Genomic DNA, 19,349 nt, shown 5'->3' on the forward strand with positions numbered 1-19,349 from the left:
TAAAAGAGATGGTAGTCCTGTGACATAATGGAGGTATGAGCATTTTGCAACACAAACATGTATCAAATCAGCAGTATGTTCACCTTAAATTTATATAGTTTTCTATCAGTTATATCTCAGTAAAAATGGGAGGGAAAAGTACGGCCGGAATAACAAGTAAAAAAGAAAGGGAGGGGGGCCGCTGGGCAGTGGCACAGCGGGTTAAGTGCATATGGCGTGAAGCATGAGGACTGGCAAAAGGATCCCGGTTCAAGCCCCCAGCTCCCCACCAGCAGGAGGGTCGCTTCACAGGCAGTAAAGCAGGTCTGCAGGTGTCTTTCTCTTCCCTTCTCTTTCTTCCCCTCCTTTCTCCATTTCTCTCTGTCCTGCCCAACAACAATAACAGCAATAATGATAACAACAAGGGCAACAAAAGGGGAAAAAATAGCCGCTAGGAGCAGTGAATTTGTGGTGCAGGCACCGAGCCCCAGTGATAACCCTGGAGGCAAAATAAATAAATAAATAAAGGAAAGAAGGAAAGAAGGGTGAGAATGACTTAAGTACATAAGAAGGAGGATATTGGGAGCGGGGAATTGAGCTGTAGATTAAACTTGGACACCTTGATGTATTTTATGTAAGTAAGTTGTAGTCACAGCATATTTTATCCAGATTCTTTGACACATAACTCATTACATGTTTTCTCTCTGTTTTTTTTTTTTTTTTTTCCTTTTTGCAAGGTATTTGAAGCAGTAATAGCTTGGGTGAACCATGACAAAGATGTAAGGCAAGAATTTATGGCTCGTCTGATGGAACATGTACGATTACCTTTGCTTCCTCGGGAATATTTAGTTCAGGTAAAAGTATATCCAAGACATGGGAATAAAAGTAGAACCGTGGCACTGGGCAGACAACATACAGATTGCTGTCAAACAGTGGTAAGAACTTAAGAGCACAGATCCATGGGAGGAATGTAGAGGACAGTAAAAGTACTAGATTTCTAGGCATCTGGCCGTGTTCTCAGAAATGTGAAGTACTCCATATTTCTAATTTGGGTAAACCAGCACCAGTGCTTATAGGAGTTTATGTATATGTATATTTTATATACACATAAATAAATTCACTTGTGCCTCTATCTCACCACTCTGTGTCTGTGTTGCTTTCTTTTTTTATAGCCTTTTCCTATTGCCCTGCAGAAATTGAATTTCAACAGTCAACCCAAATAATGTTTGATTCTACTTTATAGTTTTACAGTCGCATGCATTTGACTTCTGTCTTAATTTCTAAGCTGAGGAAAATCAGGTCATTTGAAATACAGAGAAATAGTTATGTTTGCAAGATGATGGAGGAGGGCCTAGGCTGGGGGGTGAGAGTGTTTTGCAGAAAACTGAGAAATATTAACACATGTACCAACAACTGTATTTACTGTAATAAAAATAAATAAAAGAAAAAAGAAACATAGATGTTTGTCTTTCAGTAGTCCCTGAATAATTTAAAATTCATTCTTTGAGTGGGTGAAACCTGGTGGGTCTCAGGCCTGGGAAGTTTTACCACTCTGTGTCTTTTGTTTGTTTGTTTGTTTGTTTGTTAAGACAGAGAGAGATACCATGGTACTGAAGTTTCTTTCATTGCCACAATACCTTCCATGTGATACCCGACTTTGAATGTGAGTCAGGCACATGGTAATACAGGCCCTCTATCTGATGAGCTCTCTCTTCAGCTCCTAAACACAGTTTATTTATTTATTATTATTATTAGATTCCTACAGAAAGCATGAAACATGAGACCATCTAAGAAAGCATTTATTAAAAGATTATAACTGGGCATTTCAAGATTTCCTAAAACCATAGTAATTTTTGTAATTTGTGTAATCAGCAGCACTCTGCTATTAGAAACAAAACAAAACAGAAGAGCCTGGTTCTGCATCTGAACCTAGAGGTGTAGGAAAGCCATGATTTGTTCGTGGTGTAGACACTTTACTATAAAAGTATTTTGAGGGAGTCGGACAGTGGCGCAGAGGTTTAAGCTCAGGTGGTGCGAAGCGTAAGGATCCCGGTTCAAGCCCCCGGCTCCCCACTTGCAGGGGAGTCACTTCACAGGCGGTGAAGCAGGTCTGCAAGTGTCTATCTTTCTCTCCCCCTCTCTGTCTTCCCCTCCACTCTCCCATTTCTCTCTGTCCTATCCAACAACATCAACAACAATAATAATAATGGTAAACAACAAGGGCAACAAAAGGGAAAATAAATGAAATTAAATTTTAAAAAAAAAGTATTTTAGATCCCTTTCCCTTACATTATATTTGCTTTCTGTCTCTGTTGCCTGCCCACTGGAAGGATACATTACCCAACATGTTTTTGTTTTTTCTACTATTTAACTTAATATTTATAGATAAGAAATGGCTGAATATCTAAAGACTTCTGTAGCTGACATTGAACTATGTCTTTTTATTGTAGCTCTTCTCTTTATGACTTACAGATATTTTTCTCTAGACCAGCTATTTGAGTACTTTTTTCTATTTTTAATTTCATCTATCTCTAAGTGGTTTTGTATAAGCTTTTCTCTTACTTTAAACAAAACTAAGAAAGGCAACAATGGAAGAAACTAAAAAGGTGCAACAATTGCTTTTTTCCTCTTCTGTTTGTTGATTTTGTCATGGAATGGCTGTTCTTTCATGGGTTGCTTTCATGTCTTTTTACAGAGGGTGGAAGAGGAAGCATTGGTCAAGAATAGTAGTGCTTGCAAAGATTACCTCATTGAAGCTATGAAGTATCATTTGCTGCCAACAGAGCAGCGCATATTAATGAAGAGTGTTCGGACCAGACTGAGGACCCCTATGAACCTTCCCAAAGTAGGATCTATTGTTCATACCTACTATTACCTCATCTGAAAGGCACATAATGAGGCTGTTTTACTCCTCTGAATTTCCATGCTTTTCTTTTAATTTCCCCTCAACAAGCAGTGTACCTAGGGATTCATTATAATATATATTATCCAACTTCTTTACTGGTTTTTGTCCTTTGAGAGTGGAGATTGGTTCATTTAATCTTTACAGAGTACATGATACCATTCCTTTGGACTAGAAGGCAACTGATTTTTGTCCTTTCTGAGTCTAATTAGCTCTAGTTATTGTAGACAGGGAAATCAGACTCAATAAAGAGATTTCTCTGAAAACCTTGTTTACATAGTAACTGAAAGCCAACTAGATTTCATGGAATTACAGTAGAACAAAGGTTAAGAATGATAAATAATAGTTTATTCAAATTGACTCCTTCCTATTCACCCTGTTAAGTGAGCATCTACATATCACATGTAGCCAGTTCAGTGTAGATGCCCTGTGTCATTTTAGATCTCCAGTGCTCATATTTTCCTGAATGAATGTTCACATTTTACTTTTAACTTTTTAGTTGAAGTCATTCATGTTTTACCAACTTAATGTCCTTTACAAAATAACTCTTCATTTCTGTCTCTGCAATTCTTTGTCATCTGTTTGCTTTTTATGGTTCTGAGAGACCAACACTTAAGCACCCCTTGTGTATGGTCAACTAAGAATGATCCAGAATACATATACAGATATGTATTTTTTTTAACTCTTAGGTGTATTTGGGCAGTGATGGATTATGAAATATGATTCTGTTATTTCTTGTTTTCTTATATAATCTTTAGTTATTATCCTATACTTTTCATTAAATTATTTCTTTTAAATACCTTCACCATAATGCTATTATTTTGGGTCGGGAGGTAGCTCATTCTATAGGGCACACACCTTTCCATGTGCGAAGCAAGGGGCTAGAGCCCTGGGTACACTAAGGGAAACTCCATGGATGATGGAACAGTACTTGCTGTCTCTCCTCTCTCTCACTCTTTATTTCTCTCTCTCTCTTCCTCTCTCTCTCTCTCTGTTTTTCTTTTCTTTCCTTTTCTTCTCTCTCTCTCTCTCTCTTTCTCTCTTTTTTTGTCACTGCTCCTGGCAACCATTTTTTCCCATTTTGTTGCCCTTGTTGTGGTTGTTATAGCAGTTGTTGTTGCTGGATAGGACAAAGAGAAATTGACAGAGGAGGGGATGACAGAGAGGGGGAAGAGAAAGATAGACACCTGCAGACCTGCTTCACCGCTTATGAAGTGACTCCTCTGCAGGTGGGGAGCCAGGGGTTTGAACTGGGATCCTTACCCTGGTCCTAGTGCTTTGTGCCATGTGTGCTTAACCCACTGTGCTACTGCCTGACTCCCTATTTAGCTATTTTTTAAGTCTGCATTTTTAATTGCTCCAGATCTGTATTGTTTTTCTTTTTTTTCATTTTTTTCCAGTGTTAACAACAACTCTCAATTTAGAACCAACTACAGATTTTTGCCAGTGTACTGCCTCCCTTCTCTCTCTCCCTCATCCTTTCCATCTCCCTCTCCCTCTTTTCCTCCTCATTAGTAAATACTTTAATTTAGAGTGACCTCAATAAATGCTACCACTCAGTGCTGTAGTCCTTTTGTGGAAAACTCAAGTTCATATCATACTGTTTATTTCCTAAGCCAAAAAATAAATGATTTGGTATGTAGCATCTGATGAGAATCATAATAAAATAAATTGAGATTTGTCATGAAATTTCTCTTAACATCCCTCTGTGTGTTACTGTTAACCCCTAGAAGGTGGGATCCTTTTCTCAAAAATACTCTAAAATTTCACCGTGAAATATTATCATTTAAGAAGCATTTACAAAGCATTCACATTCTATCCTGCTTTGAAAACTGGTATTTGCCGTTTTTAAATTTTCTGATCTCTCCTCAGTTCTCCAAGATTTTTCAAAAATAATTGTGACTCAGTAAGTACATTAGCCAGTTCCCTTAACATCTTAGTATGCATGCCATCTGGGTCTGCCGACTTTATAAGTGTTTACATTTTCCAAATACCCTTTTACCTACTTTCTATAAGTAGTCATCTATATAAGTTTTCGTTACTTCATATTTGTCCATATTCCTTGGTGTCAGTTTTTGTTCTTCCAAAGAAATGTAGATATGTTAAAGAATTCAGGATCTTGGGCCATTTAAATTACCGTTTCTTTCAGGTTAGTCTTTTCAACTTCTAAACAATTTATCTTTAATACTTTTTAAGCATCTCATGCTTGTAAAAAAAAAAACTCATATATTTCCTCTGTGAACATCTTTAATTTTTCTGTCTTCAGCTGTGCTGCAGAGTCCTTTAGAGTGCAAAATACTTTGCTTTTAATTCCTGGAATAAACACATCACTTTGGAAAACCCTCTAAAAGTTTTTTGTTAAAACTCTATCAAATATTATATATTCTTTTGGAGAGGTGTGATCATCTGTTTCGATATTTCTTTTCAGATGATATTATATCTGGACTCTCTTGACTTGTTTTGGAGTGGTCTTTCTAACTGCTATTCTATTGAATTTCTTAGTTTTTTGGTGTTTTATTATATAGTGGGTCTGCTGATAATCCATGAAGGTTGTCTCTCCTCTCTCTCACTCTATTTCTCTCTCTCTCTTCCTCTCTCTCTCTCTCTCTCTCGCGCTCTCTCTCCCCTGTCAAAGGTTTCTTACATATGAGAGAGGTTCTTTATTTGTCTGTTTTTGCTCATATGAGGAAAGGAATTTGAATTTTAGTCTATATTACCCGTATTCCATTCAACCTACTTTATTTTCCTTAAACCAGGAAAAGTCAAGTCTTCAAATACTCTTCATTAACAAAAATATATAGCATATTTTATTATTCACTTTAAGTCCTTTTTCTTCATTGATCACATAACCATTACAGAGAATAGCTATGATTATTAAGTTCCTACCAAATACAAGTAATGAATGTGATATTAAACAGAATATTCATCTTCTATTCTATGTAGACATTGCTCAGTTTCTTATTTCATTAATCTTTTAGTCTTTCTGCTTTCTATTTCATAAATTTCTACCCTCATTTGAACTATGTCCCTACTACTGCTGACTTTTGGGTTTCTTTGCTGCTCCTTTTCTAGTTGGTTCAGTTGTGATGGTAGATAATTTACTTGAGATCTTTGCTGTTTGTTAATATGAGTCTATATTACTATAAATTTCCCTCCTAAGGCTGCTTTCACCATATCCCACAGGGTTTGGTAGCTGAGTGTCAGGGTTTCACCTGATATAGAGAGAAAGAGTAAGAGATAAGTCAGCATATACTGGTACCCAGTGTTGGTTATCAAACTGGAAAAATCAGACATGTGAGCCCTGTGCTCTACTGTTAAGATAGATAGTGCTCTTTCTTTACATCACTTTAGTAAAGAAAGGACACAACATTACTATCATTTTTTCTGCATATTTCCTCTTCCATCTCCATTTTGATATGCAAAAGTGAACAACTGTATGGCAGTCATGGAATTCAAAGCTTGAAAATCATAAAATCTAATAATTATATATGGTTTCTCAATGATTTTTAAAAATTTTTTGTTTATAAAAAAAGAAACACTGACAAGAACCATAGGATAAGAGGGGTGCAACTCCACACAATTCCCACCACCAGAACTCTGTATCCCATCCCCTCCCCTGATAGATTTCCTGTTCTTTAGCCCTCTGGGAGTATGGAACCAGGGTCATTATGGGGTGCAGAAGGTGGAAGGTCTGGCTTCTGTAATTGCTTCCCCACTGAACATGGGCATTGGCAGGTCAATCCATACTCCCAGCCTGCCTCTCTCTTCCCCGAGTGGGCCAGGGCTCTGGGGAAGCAGGGCTCCAGGATACATCATCTGCCCAGGGAAGTTTGGTTGGCATGATGGTAGCATCTAGAACCTGGTGGCTGAAAAAAGAGTTAATGTATAAAGCCAAAGAAATTGTTGACTAATCATGAACCTAAAGGTTGGAATGTTGCCGAAGAAGATTTGGTGTCTACATTTTGGAGATACCTAGTAGGCCTATTTTAGTTATATTCCATAGGGCCTATGACTATACTAGTTTTTTCCTGAGCTTGACCTCTGATATGCTGGTGGACCCACATTATTGTCTGGGGAGATGATGTCATGGCTGAAAAAGGGCTAGAAAGCTGGATCAGGAAAGAAAATAGCTCCCAAATATGGGAAAGGTGTATAAATATTGTTGACTGTAAACCCCATCAATTTGATCTGGGGCCTATATTCAGTTTAGAAGCCTATGTGACTTCCGCATCCCTGTAAGTCTGAGCTCGCATTCTGTGGTCATGAGTAGGAACGTTCCAGCCTGCCCCAATTTCAGGATCCATCTTCCTCAGGTGTTAGATAGTATATGATATCTAGCCTCCCTTCGGAGGATGGAACATTCTCTACCATTGTTGATCCAAGTTGAGGGCAAAGTCCTATGAGGGCCCACAAAGGGGGTCCGTTGTGTTGTTCCTGAAGGAGATGACCAGTGACAATGGAGAGAGGGATCTATTCGAGGTCTAGGCCCATCATGTCTGTTTGAGAATCTCAGGACTTCCCTACTAGGGCCCCAGCTGACGGGGTGGCCTTATAGTGACTAAAGAGTCATCATTAAAGTATTCCAGTCTTTTCAGTTTTTGTAGTCCTGACTTTGATAAGGTTAGCTTTTGAGTGACTGAAGGAAGTGTAAGAGGAAGGAGGTAAGGAGGGTATCTAGATCTAAGTAGAGACTATTTCATTAGGAACTTTATGGTGTCTTTTTAGGTCTTTCTACTTGCTTGCTTCATTTATTGACTCACTGCAGACTATTACGCACTTTTGCTTTCAGGTATATGTTTTACCCTAATTTGTGGGTACATGCCCTATCTCATGGGACCTGGTCTATATCTAGGTTTTGGGACTTTGTTAGGAAGTGAACCACCTGAAATGGAATGAGAGAATCCTATGAGAAAGGAAAGGTCTCACCCGAGTAATAAGGCTAAAGGGTTGACATTCCACGCCTGATGTCTCTGGACACAGTCCAAGGTGAAGCGTGCCGAGTGGTACGCATTGTATTGATTAGGTTGGGATCATCAGATGCAGTATCATTTGGTATGAATTGAGAGAAGCATGCAGAAAAGTGAGCCCCACCCTAGAGGTTCCAGGATTGGAGGTTCTGCTGTCTTAAGTGTTCCCCTCTGAGATTTTCTTTAATTGATTTTCATCGGACACATTATCAAGGCCTCTTTCAAGTTTTGTCACTCAGAAGTTTGAACACAGACACATTTTACATAAATTCTTAGATAATGAAGTTTATCTTAGTGTTTGCATCTGCGCATCTACAGCTTTGCTCTCACCCCCCCCCCCATGGTAATAGCAGAAGGCATTGAAGATTTTTATCTGTAGTATAAACTAGAAAAATAGTATGTCTATAAAAAGTTGTATGTTTGGTCTTTGTTTAGCCTTTTTATTGAGATCTCTAAAATTCCTTCTATTTTCCAAGTAATAAATTAATAAAATTGCGGGTTTTTTTGAAAAATTAGGATTTATTATTCTAATTCAGGAATTATACTTCCTTTGTATCCATTTTTCTATAGTTTTAAGAACAGATAAGTCATTGCTCAGTCAAGGTTACAAATCTCTCTTTTCAATATATATGCATGCACATTCAATGCTTTGTTCTGTTTTTGTTGTTGTTGTTGTTTTGACTTGTTAGTTCTTCCCTGTCATTGCCTGAGCTTTCCCCCAAGCTCCTTGACATCCTTACAGTTTTCCATATATAACTCATTGATTTTTCTTATTTATTCTGATTTGATGGCTGTCTTTTCCATATTACCAAAGAGTGGCTATATGAAGTCAGTAAATGACAAGCATATTAATGGATAAATTACATCTTTCTCTTTCAAGGTTCCACTGCCTCCAGAAAGTCATTTTTCTGATCAATGGAAATTATTGATCCTGTTAGTTATAAAGGTTTTTGGACATTTACTTTTTTATATTGTTCTTGAATTTTGTCATGGGCTTTTCAGCTTTGTGCAAATATAAACTCACAAGGGGTAGAGCTATGTCTTTTCTTTCTTATATAATATACCTCACACAACTCTGAGAAAATGCAATGATGGGTTAAGTTGATGGGTTAAGTTGAATTGAAGATTTATATCTCTTATTTATCCTCAGTATTTGACTGTTGTACATTTGAGTTTTATGATTTCTGGTACTTCCATTATCTGCCCTATTACTAGATCATTGTGTTTGTGGGACATCAAGGGAGGTTTCTTTACCAGAAACCCAAGAATCTATATTCTCTTGAGAAATTCAGTTTCTATTGTTTTTTTTCGGTAGATTTTCTCCTCTCCTTCTCCCATCTTCTTTTAATTCCTTACTGTCCTTTTCACCTCACTCACTAATAGAAGTCTCATTTCTCTGTTCTCCTACATCATGGAGAGCTAATCCCTGATCATGACAAAGCTAGGGTCTAGTTTATATTATAGCAAGTCCTATGGCACATGCAGCCTTGCCAGTGCTGACTGCCTGCGTTTTTTTGGCTTAAATACTGCTTTTGCTTGAAAGATGAAAAATTTATTGTAGTTTATGAAATCCTTACTTTTGACTAAATGTGCTAGATTATAGAATTGTAGTTCTAACATGTCCCCTATTCACTGATGTTTATTAATGTTGAATAGGTGGTTGTTTCCCCCTCTGCCCCTCCACAGTTCATCCTACCATCTTCATCTTGGCACTTTCCACATCAGTGTCTTTGTAAGACAATTTAACTACCTGGGTAAAACTAGAGTTGTTTGTTTCAAGTGTTTTCCTTCTGCCCTTCAGCTGATGGTGGTGGTTGGAGGCCAAGCACCAAAGGCTATCCGCAGCGTGGAATGCTATGACTTTAAAGAGGAGCGCTGGCACCAGGTGGCAGAACTGCCTTCTAGGAGATGTAGGGCTGGTAAGTATGATGAGTGAAAAGAAGAAAAGAAAAATCATTAAAAAGAAATAAAGCTGGGAGTCAGGCGGTAGCACAGGGGGCTAAGCGTAGGTGGCGCAAAGTGCAAAGACCGACATGAAGATCCGGGTTTGAGCCCCTGGCTCCCCACATGCAGGGGAGTCGCTTCACAAGTGGTGAAGCAGGTCTGCAGGTGTCTGTCTTTCTCTTCCCCTCTCTGTCTTCCCTCCTCTCTCCGTTTCTCTCTGTCCTAACAATGACTACATCAATAACAAAACAGTAAAACAACAAGGGCAACAAAAAGGAAAATAAATAAATGTAATAAAAAATGTTAAAGAAAAAAAAGAAAGGAAGTCAAAAAGTTTAATTGGGGGAGGCTGGGCGGTAGCGCAGCTGGATAAGCACGCGTGGCGCAAAGCACAAGGACCGCATAAGGATCCCAGTTCAAGCCCCCAGCTCCCCACGTGCAGGCAGGGTTTGCTTCACAAGCAGTGAAGCAGGTCTGCACAGTATCTCTGTCCTATCCAACAACAACAGCGATAACAACAACAAGGACAACAAAACGGGGAAAATGGCCTCCAGGAGCAGTGGAGTATTGCAGGCACTGAACTCCAGTGATAACCCTGGAGGTAAAAAAAAAAAAAATTAAAAAAAAAAAGTTAAAAACGTTATGTGGTTAAATAGCACATGTATTTTTTTAAGATGTATTTATGTGTCAACACAAGAGAGGAGAGAGAGAACAAACAGCACATCACTCTGGCACATGTGATGCTGGAGGGTTGAACACAGAACCTCATGCATTTAAGTCCAGGTTCTAGTCACTGTACCACCTCTTGGGTTTCAGTTCAATAATAATTAGAAAAGCTATTATAGGGCACTGTGCCCACAAGCCATTGATGGGGAGAAATGATCCACTTTGCTCTTTACTTATTTTTTTTTTTTTTAGTTCTCTGCTGTAAAGTAGAGGAGCTAGCTATTTACCAGGTATTTGCCAGATAGCTACCCCTGCTGACATGTTCACAAGGAAATCTTTAGGTTGGTATCTTAGTCCTAGGAGATTCCTGACTTAGCTGCCAGCCACAGTTATCATCTCTCAGACATTGTTTTACAAAATTTTGTTGAAGTAGACCTTATTAAACCATGAGAACAATTAGAAGAGACAGTTGCAGATTGTGAGGATTCTTCCTGGGACTCAAAATTGGATTCATAATTCCTATCTCCCATATATTTCTGGTATAATGGAGCATTTCTATTATGGTAGTACCTTTTTTTAACTTTATTTTTTATTATTTTTTCCCTTTTGTTGTCCTTATTGTTTATCGTCATCATTGTTATTGCTGTTAGGACAGAGAGAATGGAGAGAGGAGGGAAAGACAGAGAGGAGGAGAGAAAGACAGACACCTGTAGACCTGCTTCACCACATGTGAAGTGAACCCCCTGCAGGTGGGGAGCCAGAGGCTTGAACCAGGATCCTTATGCTGGTCCTTGTGCTTCTAAGGATGTGTGCTTAACCCGCTGCACCACTGCCCCTATAGTAGTACTTATTTAAAAAAAATTTTTTCTTATATTTATTTTCCCCTTTGTTGCCCTTGTGTTTTCATTGTTGTAGTAGTTACTATTGTTGCTGTTATTGATGTTGTCATTGTTAGATAAGACAGAGAGAATGGAGAGAGGAGGGGAAGACAGAGAGAGGGAGAGAAAGACAGACACCTGCAGACCTGCTTCACTGCTTGTGAAGCGAATTCCCTGCCGGTGGGGAGCCAGGGGCTCTAACCAGTATTCTTATGCCGGTCCCTGTGCTTTGTGCCACATGCGCCCAACCTGCTGCACTACCGCCTGGCTCCCTTATGGTAGTACTTTTAACAACGATTGTGGAGCTTGTTAAATATCAGCATTCTTTCTTTATTTTTCATTATTTTTATTTAGTGGATAGAGATGGCCAGAAATTGAGAGGAAAGGGAGTGGTAGATCAGGAGAGGGAGAGAGACAGAGACATGTCCAGCAGTGCTTCACCACTCACAAAACTTTGCCCCTGCAGGTGGGGACTAGGGGCTTGAATCTGGGTCCTGGCTCATTGTAACGTGTGCTCAACCAGGTGCACCACCACCTGGCCCCAATATCAGCATTCTTTATGAATAGACTAGCTTGGGAAAGAGATTTAAATGAAGTATGTCTTTACTAGATTATATTTTTGTGGGGTTTTTTGCCACCAGAATTTTCACTGGGTCTCCACACCTGCACCATTCCTCTACTCCAAGGAGTTTCATTTGTTTTTTGTTTGTTTGTTTGTTCTTTAACATAGGGACAGAGAAGGAAAGGCAGTACAGCACTGTTTCACTGCTCTTGAGACTTCCCCTGTGAAGTTCCTTCCATATAGAGGCCAGGTCTTTGAAACTGGGTGCTTACACTCAGTAAATTGTGCAGTCTATGTGTGAGCCATCTCCGGGCCTCCAACTACTTTAAAATTGAACAGTTAAATTGCTTTTTTTTATCTTATGTTATAAACAGTGTTACAATGTACTTTTCATATCCGCATATTTGTATACATATGCTAATATATTTTAGTTGAATAAAACACAAGAACTGGGATTACTGACTCAAAAGGGATTCTAAGAGGATACACTTAATTATTACTTCCACTAACATCATAGTAGAAAGGTGGCAGTTTCCCTACATTCCACCTCATAACTAAATGCTTTGTGTGTTGTCTATCTAGTAGGTGAAAAAAATACTATCTTATCTTACTCTGTACTTTCTTTACTCTGAGGAATGCTACATATCTTCCTGAATTGTCAGCTTATACTTTTTACCATTTTTATGATACTGTTTTGTTGACTTGACAAATACATTGACATTTATGGAAGGTAACTTTTAAAAATCTATCCTGCAGTATGAATATTTATTTTTATTTATCTTTTGACTTGTGTTAATTTTGCTAGCCTTCTGAGCTAATCATTATGCCAAAGAGACATCTTTGAGGCTGGCAAATTTTGTTACCCTAAAGGCCTGCCTATGAAAATTTCTCAGAAGTTGAGCTGCTCAGTTATTTAATACAACTAGTCTCTCAGTTCTGAGAATAGATCAGTTCAAACAGTTCGTCATGTCTCATTTCTGGAAGTGATCCTGCAGGTAAGCTCCAAGAGTTAGTTCTGTATTATGCAAGCAATAAGAGGCATTTCTTTGGGGTTTGGGGCAGGTATTGACTCACCTGCTTGAGCACACTTTACACGAGGACCCAGGTTCAAACCCCTGATTCCCATTTACAAGGGGAAAGCTTTAAGAGTGGTGAAGCAATGTTGTAGGTATCTCTCTCTCTCTCACTCTCTCTCTCACTCTCCCTCTCTCTCTTATATCCCTGCTCGCCTCTCTCTATTTCTCACTGTCTCTATTCAAAAATAAACAAACAATTAATTAAACAGAATAATTCTTTGTCTACAACCCTGTGGGCAAAATAACAGGTTGGTACTCCAGGAAGCTCTATTGGCTTTTTAAAAGTGTTTGGTCATATCTGAGTTTATATGTGTTCTCAAATATGGTTTTTCCAGTCACAGCCTTGGTAATAAAACTGTGTTGCCAATTATTCCTTGGTAGGATTGGGGGGAGAGGGGGTTGGGATATTAAAACTGGATGGACTTTGAATTGTTGGAGAACCACATTGCTGATCCTTTTTGTGTAGTTGGGAAAGACACAGTAAAACTTGACAAAGTTTTAAAGAATCAAAGGCTTCTTTCTGAGGCAGCCAAGGATATTGGCCCTCACTATTCCAGCCTTTGGATCCTCTTCCCAAAGCTCCTCAATAAAATGATTTGACACCCTAACCAGCCACCCCCCCCAAAAAAAAAAAAAAAGAATCAGAGGTTTGTGGGGAGGAAGGTGTAGTTCTTGTCACAATGACACCATTGCTGCTGCTATGCTGTGTCATCATAGATCTGCTATAAATATATGGGTGGGGCCATGGTTTAATAACCCCTTACTTCTTAATAGATGCTGAGGTTTGAGCTGTTTATAATTCTTTACACACGACAGAATAGTCTTTTTTTCTTTTTATTCTTTTCCAGTAATTGAGAAATATTAAAACTACTCTTAACATATGAGTTCTTTAAAAATAAAAACAAAAGCCTGCGGGCTGTAATTTTTAAATTTACTATTTATTGAAGAGAGACAGAAATTGAGGGAGAAGGAGAAGATAGATACCTGCAGTCCTGCTTCACTATTTGTGAATCTTTCCTCCTGCAGGTGGGGGTCAGGGGCTTGAACCCTGGTCCTTGCACACTGTAACATGTACACTTAACCATGTGTGCCACCACCCAACCCCTGGGTTGTTGCCTTTTTTAGGTATAAAGAGAGACATAGAGGGAGAGCAGGAAAGGCACTAAAGCACTGAACTTCCTCCAGTTGGGTCGAACTTGAATTACACACGTGACAAAACTCTCACCTTCCCTGGCAAGCTAGCTATCTTGCTGACTTCTTCTTCTAGCGTTTGCCCTTCTTCCATAGCCAGTCAACAGCGTCAGGTTGAAAGCTGTCAGGAACTGCTTGTTGCTGGCTTTGAAAGTGACTGGGATCCATGTGGATTCAGTCGGCTAGGAAGAATCGTCAGTTTCCCCAATGAATGGGTACTCACGGGATGCACCACGAGAAGGTCGATCCAATGCATCCCAACTTGCTGACTGATAAACTTTTCTTTCCTTTTTTTTTTTTTAAAGTATTTTATTTATTTATTTAAGAGATGCAGAGAGAGGAAGACACAGAGAGAAAACCAGAGCAGAACCTGGGACTTCGGAGCCTCAGGCATGAGAATCTCTTTGCATAACCATTATGTTATCTACCCCAGCCCTGATAAACTTTTCAAACAGAATCCTCCAAAGAATAACTTATATCCTGACAGTATCTGTAGAATTACTAGAAAGTAGTCCTTAGACAAGTGACAGTTCGACCACAAATTCTTCATTAAATGCTGGCTGTTTTTCTTCTGCAGGAATGGTCTATATGGCTGGGCTCGTTTTTGCTGTTGGTGGCTTTAATGGCTCCTTAAGAGTGCGCACTGTGGATTCCTATGACCCCGTGAAAGATCAGTGGACCAGCGTCGCTAACATGCGAGACCGGAGAAGCACCCTGGGGGCTGCTGTGTTAAATGGATTGTTATATGCTGTGGGAGGCTTTGATGGGAGCACAGGTCATTTCCTTTTCATCTCTGCTACTTTGATGTTAAAATTAAAATAGCAGTCACATCTCTAGAACAAATTGTGACAAAATTAGGAGACATTAAAGGGTTTTAGGAGGTACTCTAAAAAAAAGTTTTAAAATTCCATCAGATTCCTTTAAATGATGCAAGAATGCTAAGCATACAGTTCTTGTTTTTGGTGTGTGTGTTTTTTTAAATTTATTTCTTTATTGGGGAATTAATGTTTTACATTCAACAGTAAATATAATAGTTTGTACATGTATAACATTCCCCAGTTTCCCATTTAACAGTACAACCCCCACTATGTCATTTATCATCCTTCATGCACCTGTATTCTCTCCACCCACCCACCCCAGAGTCTTTTACTTGGGTGAAATATGCCAATTCCATTTCAGGTTCTACTTGTGTTTTCTTTTCTGATCTTGTTTTTCAACTTCTACCTGAGAGTGAGATCATCCCACAATCATCCTTCTGTTTCTGACTTATTTCACTCAACATGATTTTTTCAAGGTCCATCCAAGATCTGCTGAAAACGGTGAAGTCACCATTTTTTACAGCTGAGTAATATTCCATTGTGTATTCCACAACTTGCTCAGCCACTCATCTGTTGTTGAACACCTGGGTTGCTTCCAGGATTTGGCTATTACAAATTGTGCTGCCAAGAACATATGTGTACACAGATCTTTTTGGATGGATGTGTTGGGTTCCTTAGGATATATCCCCAGGAGAGAAATTGCAGGGTTATAGGGTAGGTCCATTTCTGGCCTTCTGAGAGTTCTCCAGACTGTTCTCCACAGAGGTTGGACCAATTGACATTCCCACCAGCAGTGCAGGAGAAATGCAAATAAAGACAACAATGAGATATCACTTCACTCCTGTGAGAATGTCATACATCAGAAAAGGTAACAGCAGCAAATGCTGGAGAGCGTGTGGGGTCAAAGAAACCCTCCTGCACTGGTGGTTTTTTTTTTTTTTTTTTAATACATCAGTATCAGTCATCTTACCAAGAAGCTTAATAGTTGTCAGTAGCTTGGAAGGGGCTATCTGGAAAAAAAGTCATTCCTATTTATCATGTAATTGATTTGTTTACATTTCATCATCTATCTTTCCTCATTGTAGCCCAGTTTGACACAACTGAAGTATTCTACATGAAAGAATGATTAAAAAAAAAAACATTAGAGGAGGGAATGACAAGTATTGTATTTTGTTATAGGCTTATCATCTGTGGAAGCATATAACATAAAGTCCAATGAGTGGTTTCACGTGGCTCCCATGAACACGAGAAGGAGTAGTGTTGGGGTCGGCGTTGTGGGAGGTAGGTGAGGTAATCATTTCCAAGTACATATTGCCACTTTTTGAATTTAAATTATCTTTACTTATTGGACAGAAACAGCCAGAAATCAAGAGTGAAAGAGGTGCTAGAGAAGAAGAAAGACAGACACCCGAAACACTGCTTCACCATTCGCAAAGCTTTCCCCCCTGCAGGTCTGGACCGAGGGCTCAAACCTGGGTCCTTGTGCACTATAACGTGTACTCAGTTAGGTGTGCCACCCACTCGACCCCAAATTGCTTCTTGATTGTTGGGAGTTCTTCTTCCAAGAACTTAAACACCAGTTTTCTAAATGATCATTTAAAGAGGGAAAGTCGGAGCCTTGGAGTTGGCTCAGTGGGTAAAGTACATCCCTTATCATATTGGAGGTACTGGGTTCTCACCTTGGTACCACATTGGATCACCATGTGTAGCACCAGGAGGGATGCCAGGAATTGTACAGCGGTGCTATGATGTTTCTCTCTTGCTCTCTCTTGAAATATAAAATAAAAATGGGTTTAGGGAGCCAGCTCACCTGTAGGGTATTCATGCTGGTTGACTCCCCAGCACTGTAAAAGGTGAGAAGAGCAGCTGGGTGGTTGCTAAGCAGGCAGAATCTAGGACTTGCAAACATGAGACCTTGGACTGGATCTCTGTCATCACATGTCCCAGAACTTTTATAAGTAAGTAAATCTTTTAAAAACATAGAAGAAAGTAGCTATTATAAAATTTTAGTTATCCTGTTTATTTATTTATTTATTTTTTTATTTACTTATTGGGGAATTAATGTTTTATATTCAACAGTAAATACAATAGTTTGTACATGCATACCATTCCCCAGTTTCCCATTTAACAATACAACCCCCACTATGTCATTTATCATTCTTCATGCACCTGTATTCTCTCCACCCACCCACCCCAGAGTCTTACTTTGGTGCAATACACCAATTCCATTTCAGGTTCTACTTGTGTTTTCTTTTCTGATCTTGTTTTTCAACTTCTGCCTGAGAGTGAGATCATCCCACATTCATCCTTCTGTTTCTGACTTATTTCACTCAACATGATTTTTTCAAGGTCCATCCAAGATCTGCTGAAAACGGTGAAGTCACCATTTTTTACAGCTGAGTAGTATTCCATTGTGTATATATACCACAACTTGCTCAGCCACTCATCTGTTGTTGGACACCTGGGTTGCTTCCAGGATTTGGCTATTACAAATTGTGCTGCCAAGAACATATGTGTACACAGATCTTTTTGGATGGGTGTGTTGGGTTCCTTAGGATATATCCCCAGGAGAGGAATTGCAGGGTCGTAGGGTAGGTCCATTTCTAGCCTTCTGAGAGTTCTCCAGACTGTTCTCCACAGATGTTGGACCAATTGACATTCCCACCAGCAGTGCAGGAGGGTTCCTTTGACCCCACACCCTCTCCAGCATTTGCTGCTGTTACCTTTTCTGATGTATGACATTCTCACAGGAGTGAAGTGATATCTCATTGTTGTCTTGATTTGCATTTCTCTGACAATCAGAGACTTGGAGCATTTTTTCATGTGTTTCTCGGCCTTTTGGATCTCTTCTGTGGTGAATATTCTGTCCAAGTCCTCCCCCCCTTTTTGGATGGGGTTATTTGTTGTCTTGTTGTTGAGTCTGGCAAGCTCCTTATATATGTTGGTTATTAAACTCTTATCTGATGTATAACATGTAAAGATCTTCTCCCATTCTGTGAGGGGTCTCTTGGTTTAGGTAGTGGTTTCTTTTGCTGTGAAGAAGCTTTTTAATTTGATGTAGTCCCATAGGTTTATACTTGCGTTAGTCTTCTTTTGTAATTGGATTCGTTTCATTGAAGATGTCTTTGAAATTTATGCGGAAAAGAGTTCTGCCAATATTTTCCTCTAAGTATTTGATAGTGTGTGGTCTAACATCCAAGTCCTTGATCCACTTGGAATTTACTTTTGTATTTGGTGAAATACAGTGATTCAGTTTCATTCTTCTGCATGTTTCAACCCATTGTTTCCAACACCATTTGTTGAAGAGACTCTGCTTTCCCCATGTAATAGTCTGGGCCCCTTTGTCAAAGATTAGATGTCCATAGATATGGGCCCTCAGTTCTGGGCTCTCAATTCTATTCCACTGGTCAGTGTGTCTGGTCATGTTCCAGTACCAAGCAGTTTTGATGACAATGGCCCTATAATACAGTTTGAGATCTGGGAGTGTGATGCCTCCAGTTCTGTTCTTTTTCTCAAGATTGTTTTGGCAATTCTAGGTCTTTTCTGGTTCCAGATAAACATTTGTAGGATTATTTCTATTCTCCAAAAAAATGTGCTTGGGATCTTGATGGGGATAGCATTAAATTTGTAGATGGCTCTGGGTAATATATTCATTTTGATGATGTTAATTCTTCCAACCCATGAACATGGAATATCTTTCCACTTCTTTGTGTCTTTCTCAATTTCTTTGAGTAGTGACTCATAATTTTCAGTATACAAGTCTTTCACTTCTTTGGTTAGGTTTACTCCTAGATATTTTATTGTTTATGTTGCTATAGTAAAAGGAATTGATTTCTGGATTTCAATTTCTTCTAGCTTAGTGTTTGCATAGAGGAATGCCACTGACTTTTGAATGTTAATTTTATAGCCCTGACACCTTACTGTATTGCCTGATGATTTCCAAAAGCTTCTTGCTGGATTCCTTAGGTTTTTCCATGTATACTATCATGTCATCTGCAAATAAGGAGAGTTTGACTTCTTCTCTTCCAATCTGTATCCCTTGAATTCCTTGGTCCTGCCTGATTGCTATAGCAAGAACTTCTAACACTATGTTGAATAGTAATGGTGATAGTGGGCAGCCCTGTCTAGTACCTGATCTGAGTGGACATGCTTCCAGTTTTTCACCACTGAGTATGATGTTGACTGTAGGTTTGCTCTATATAGACTCCACTATCTTCAGGAATTTTCCATCTATTCCCATTTTTTGTAGTGTTTTGATCACAAAGGGATGTTGGATTTTGTCAAAGGCTTTCTCTGCATGTATTGATATGACCATGTGGTTTTTGGTCTTGCTTTTGTCGATGTGGTGGATCACATTGATTGATTT

The 19,349-nt window shown here is 39.0% G+C and overlaps 1 protein-coding gene across 2 annotated transcripts in view; it reads left to right on the forward strand.

The window, feature by feature from the left end:
* The window catches only part of KLHL2 (kelch like family member 2), a 123,279-nt gene that overhangs the window by 89,580 nt on the left and 14,350 nt on the right, over positions 1-19,349 (forward strand). For both annotated transcript variants that reach the window (XM_060184031.1, XM_060184040.1), the window contains 5 exons: positions 717-833; positions 2,675-2,824; positions 9,650-9,767; positions 14,743-14,940; positions 16,163-16,264. In XM_060184031.1, the coding sequence (XP_060040014.1) occupies positions 717-833; positions 2,675-2,824; positions 9,650-9,767; positions 14,743-14,940; positions 16,163-16,264 (685 nt within the window). The remainder of the gene's footprint in view (positions 1-716; positions 834-2,674; positions 2,825-9,649; positions 9,768-14,742; positions 14,941-16,162; positions 16,265-19,349) is intronic.

This window comes from Erinaceus europaeus, chromosome 2 (genome assembly GCF_950295315.1).
Source record: "Erinaceus europaeus chromosome 2, mEriEur2.1, whole genome shotgun sequence".
In the NCBI taxonomy this organism is placed as follows: domain Eukaryota; kingdom Metazoa; phylum Chordata; class Mammalia; order Eulipotyphla; family Erinaceidae; genus Erinaceus; species Erinaceus europaeus.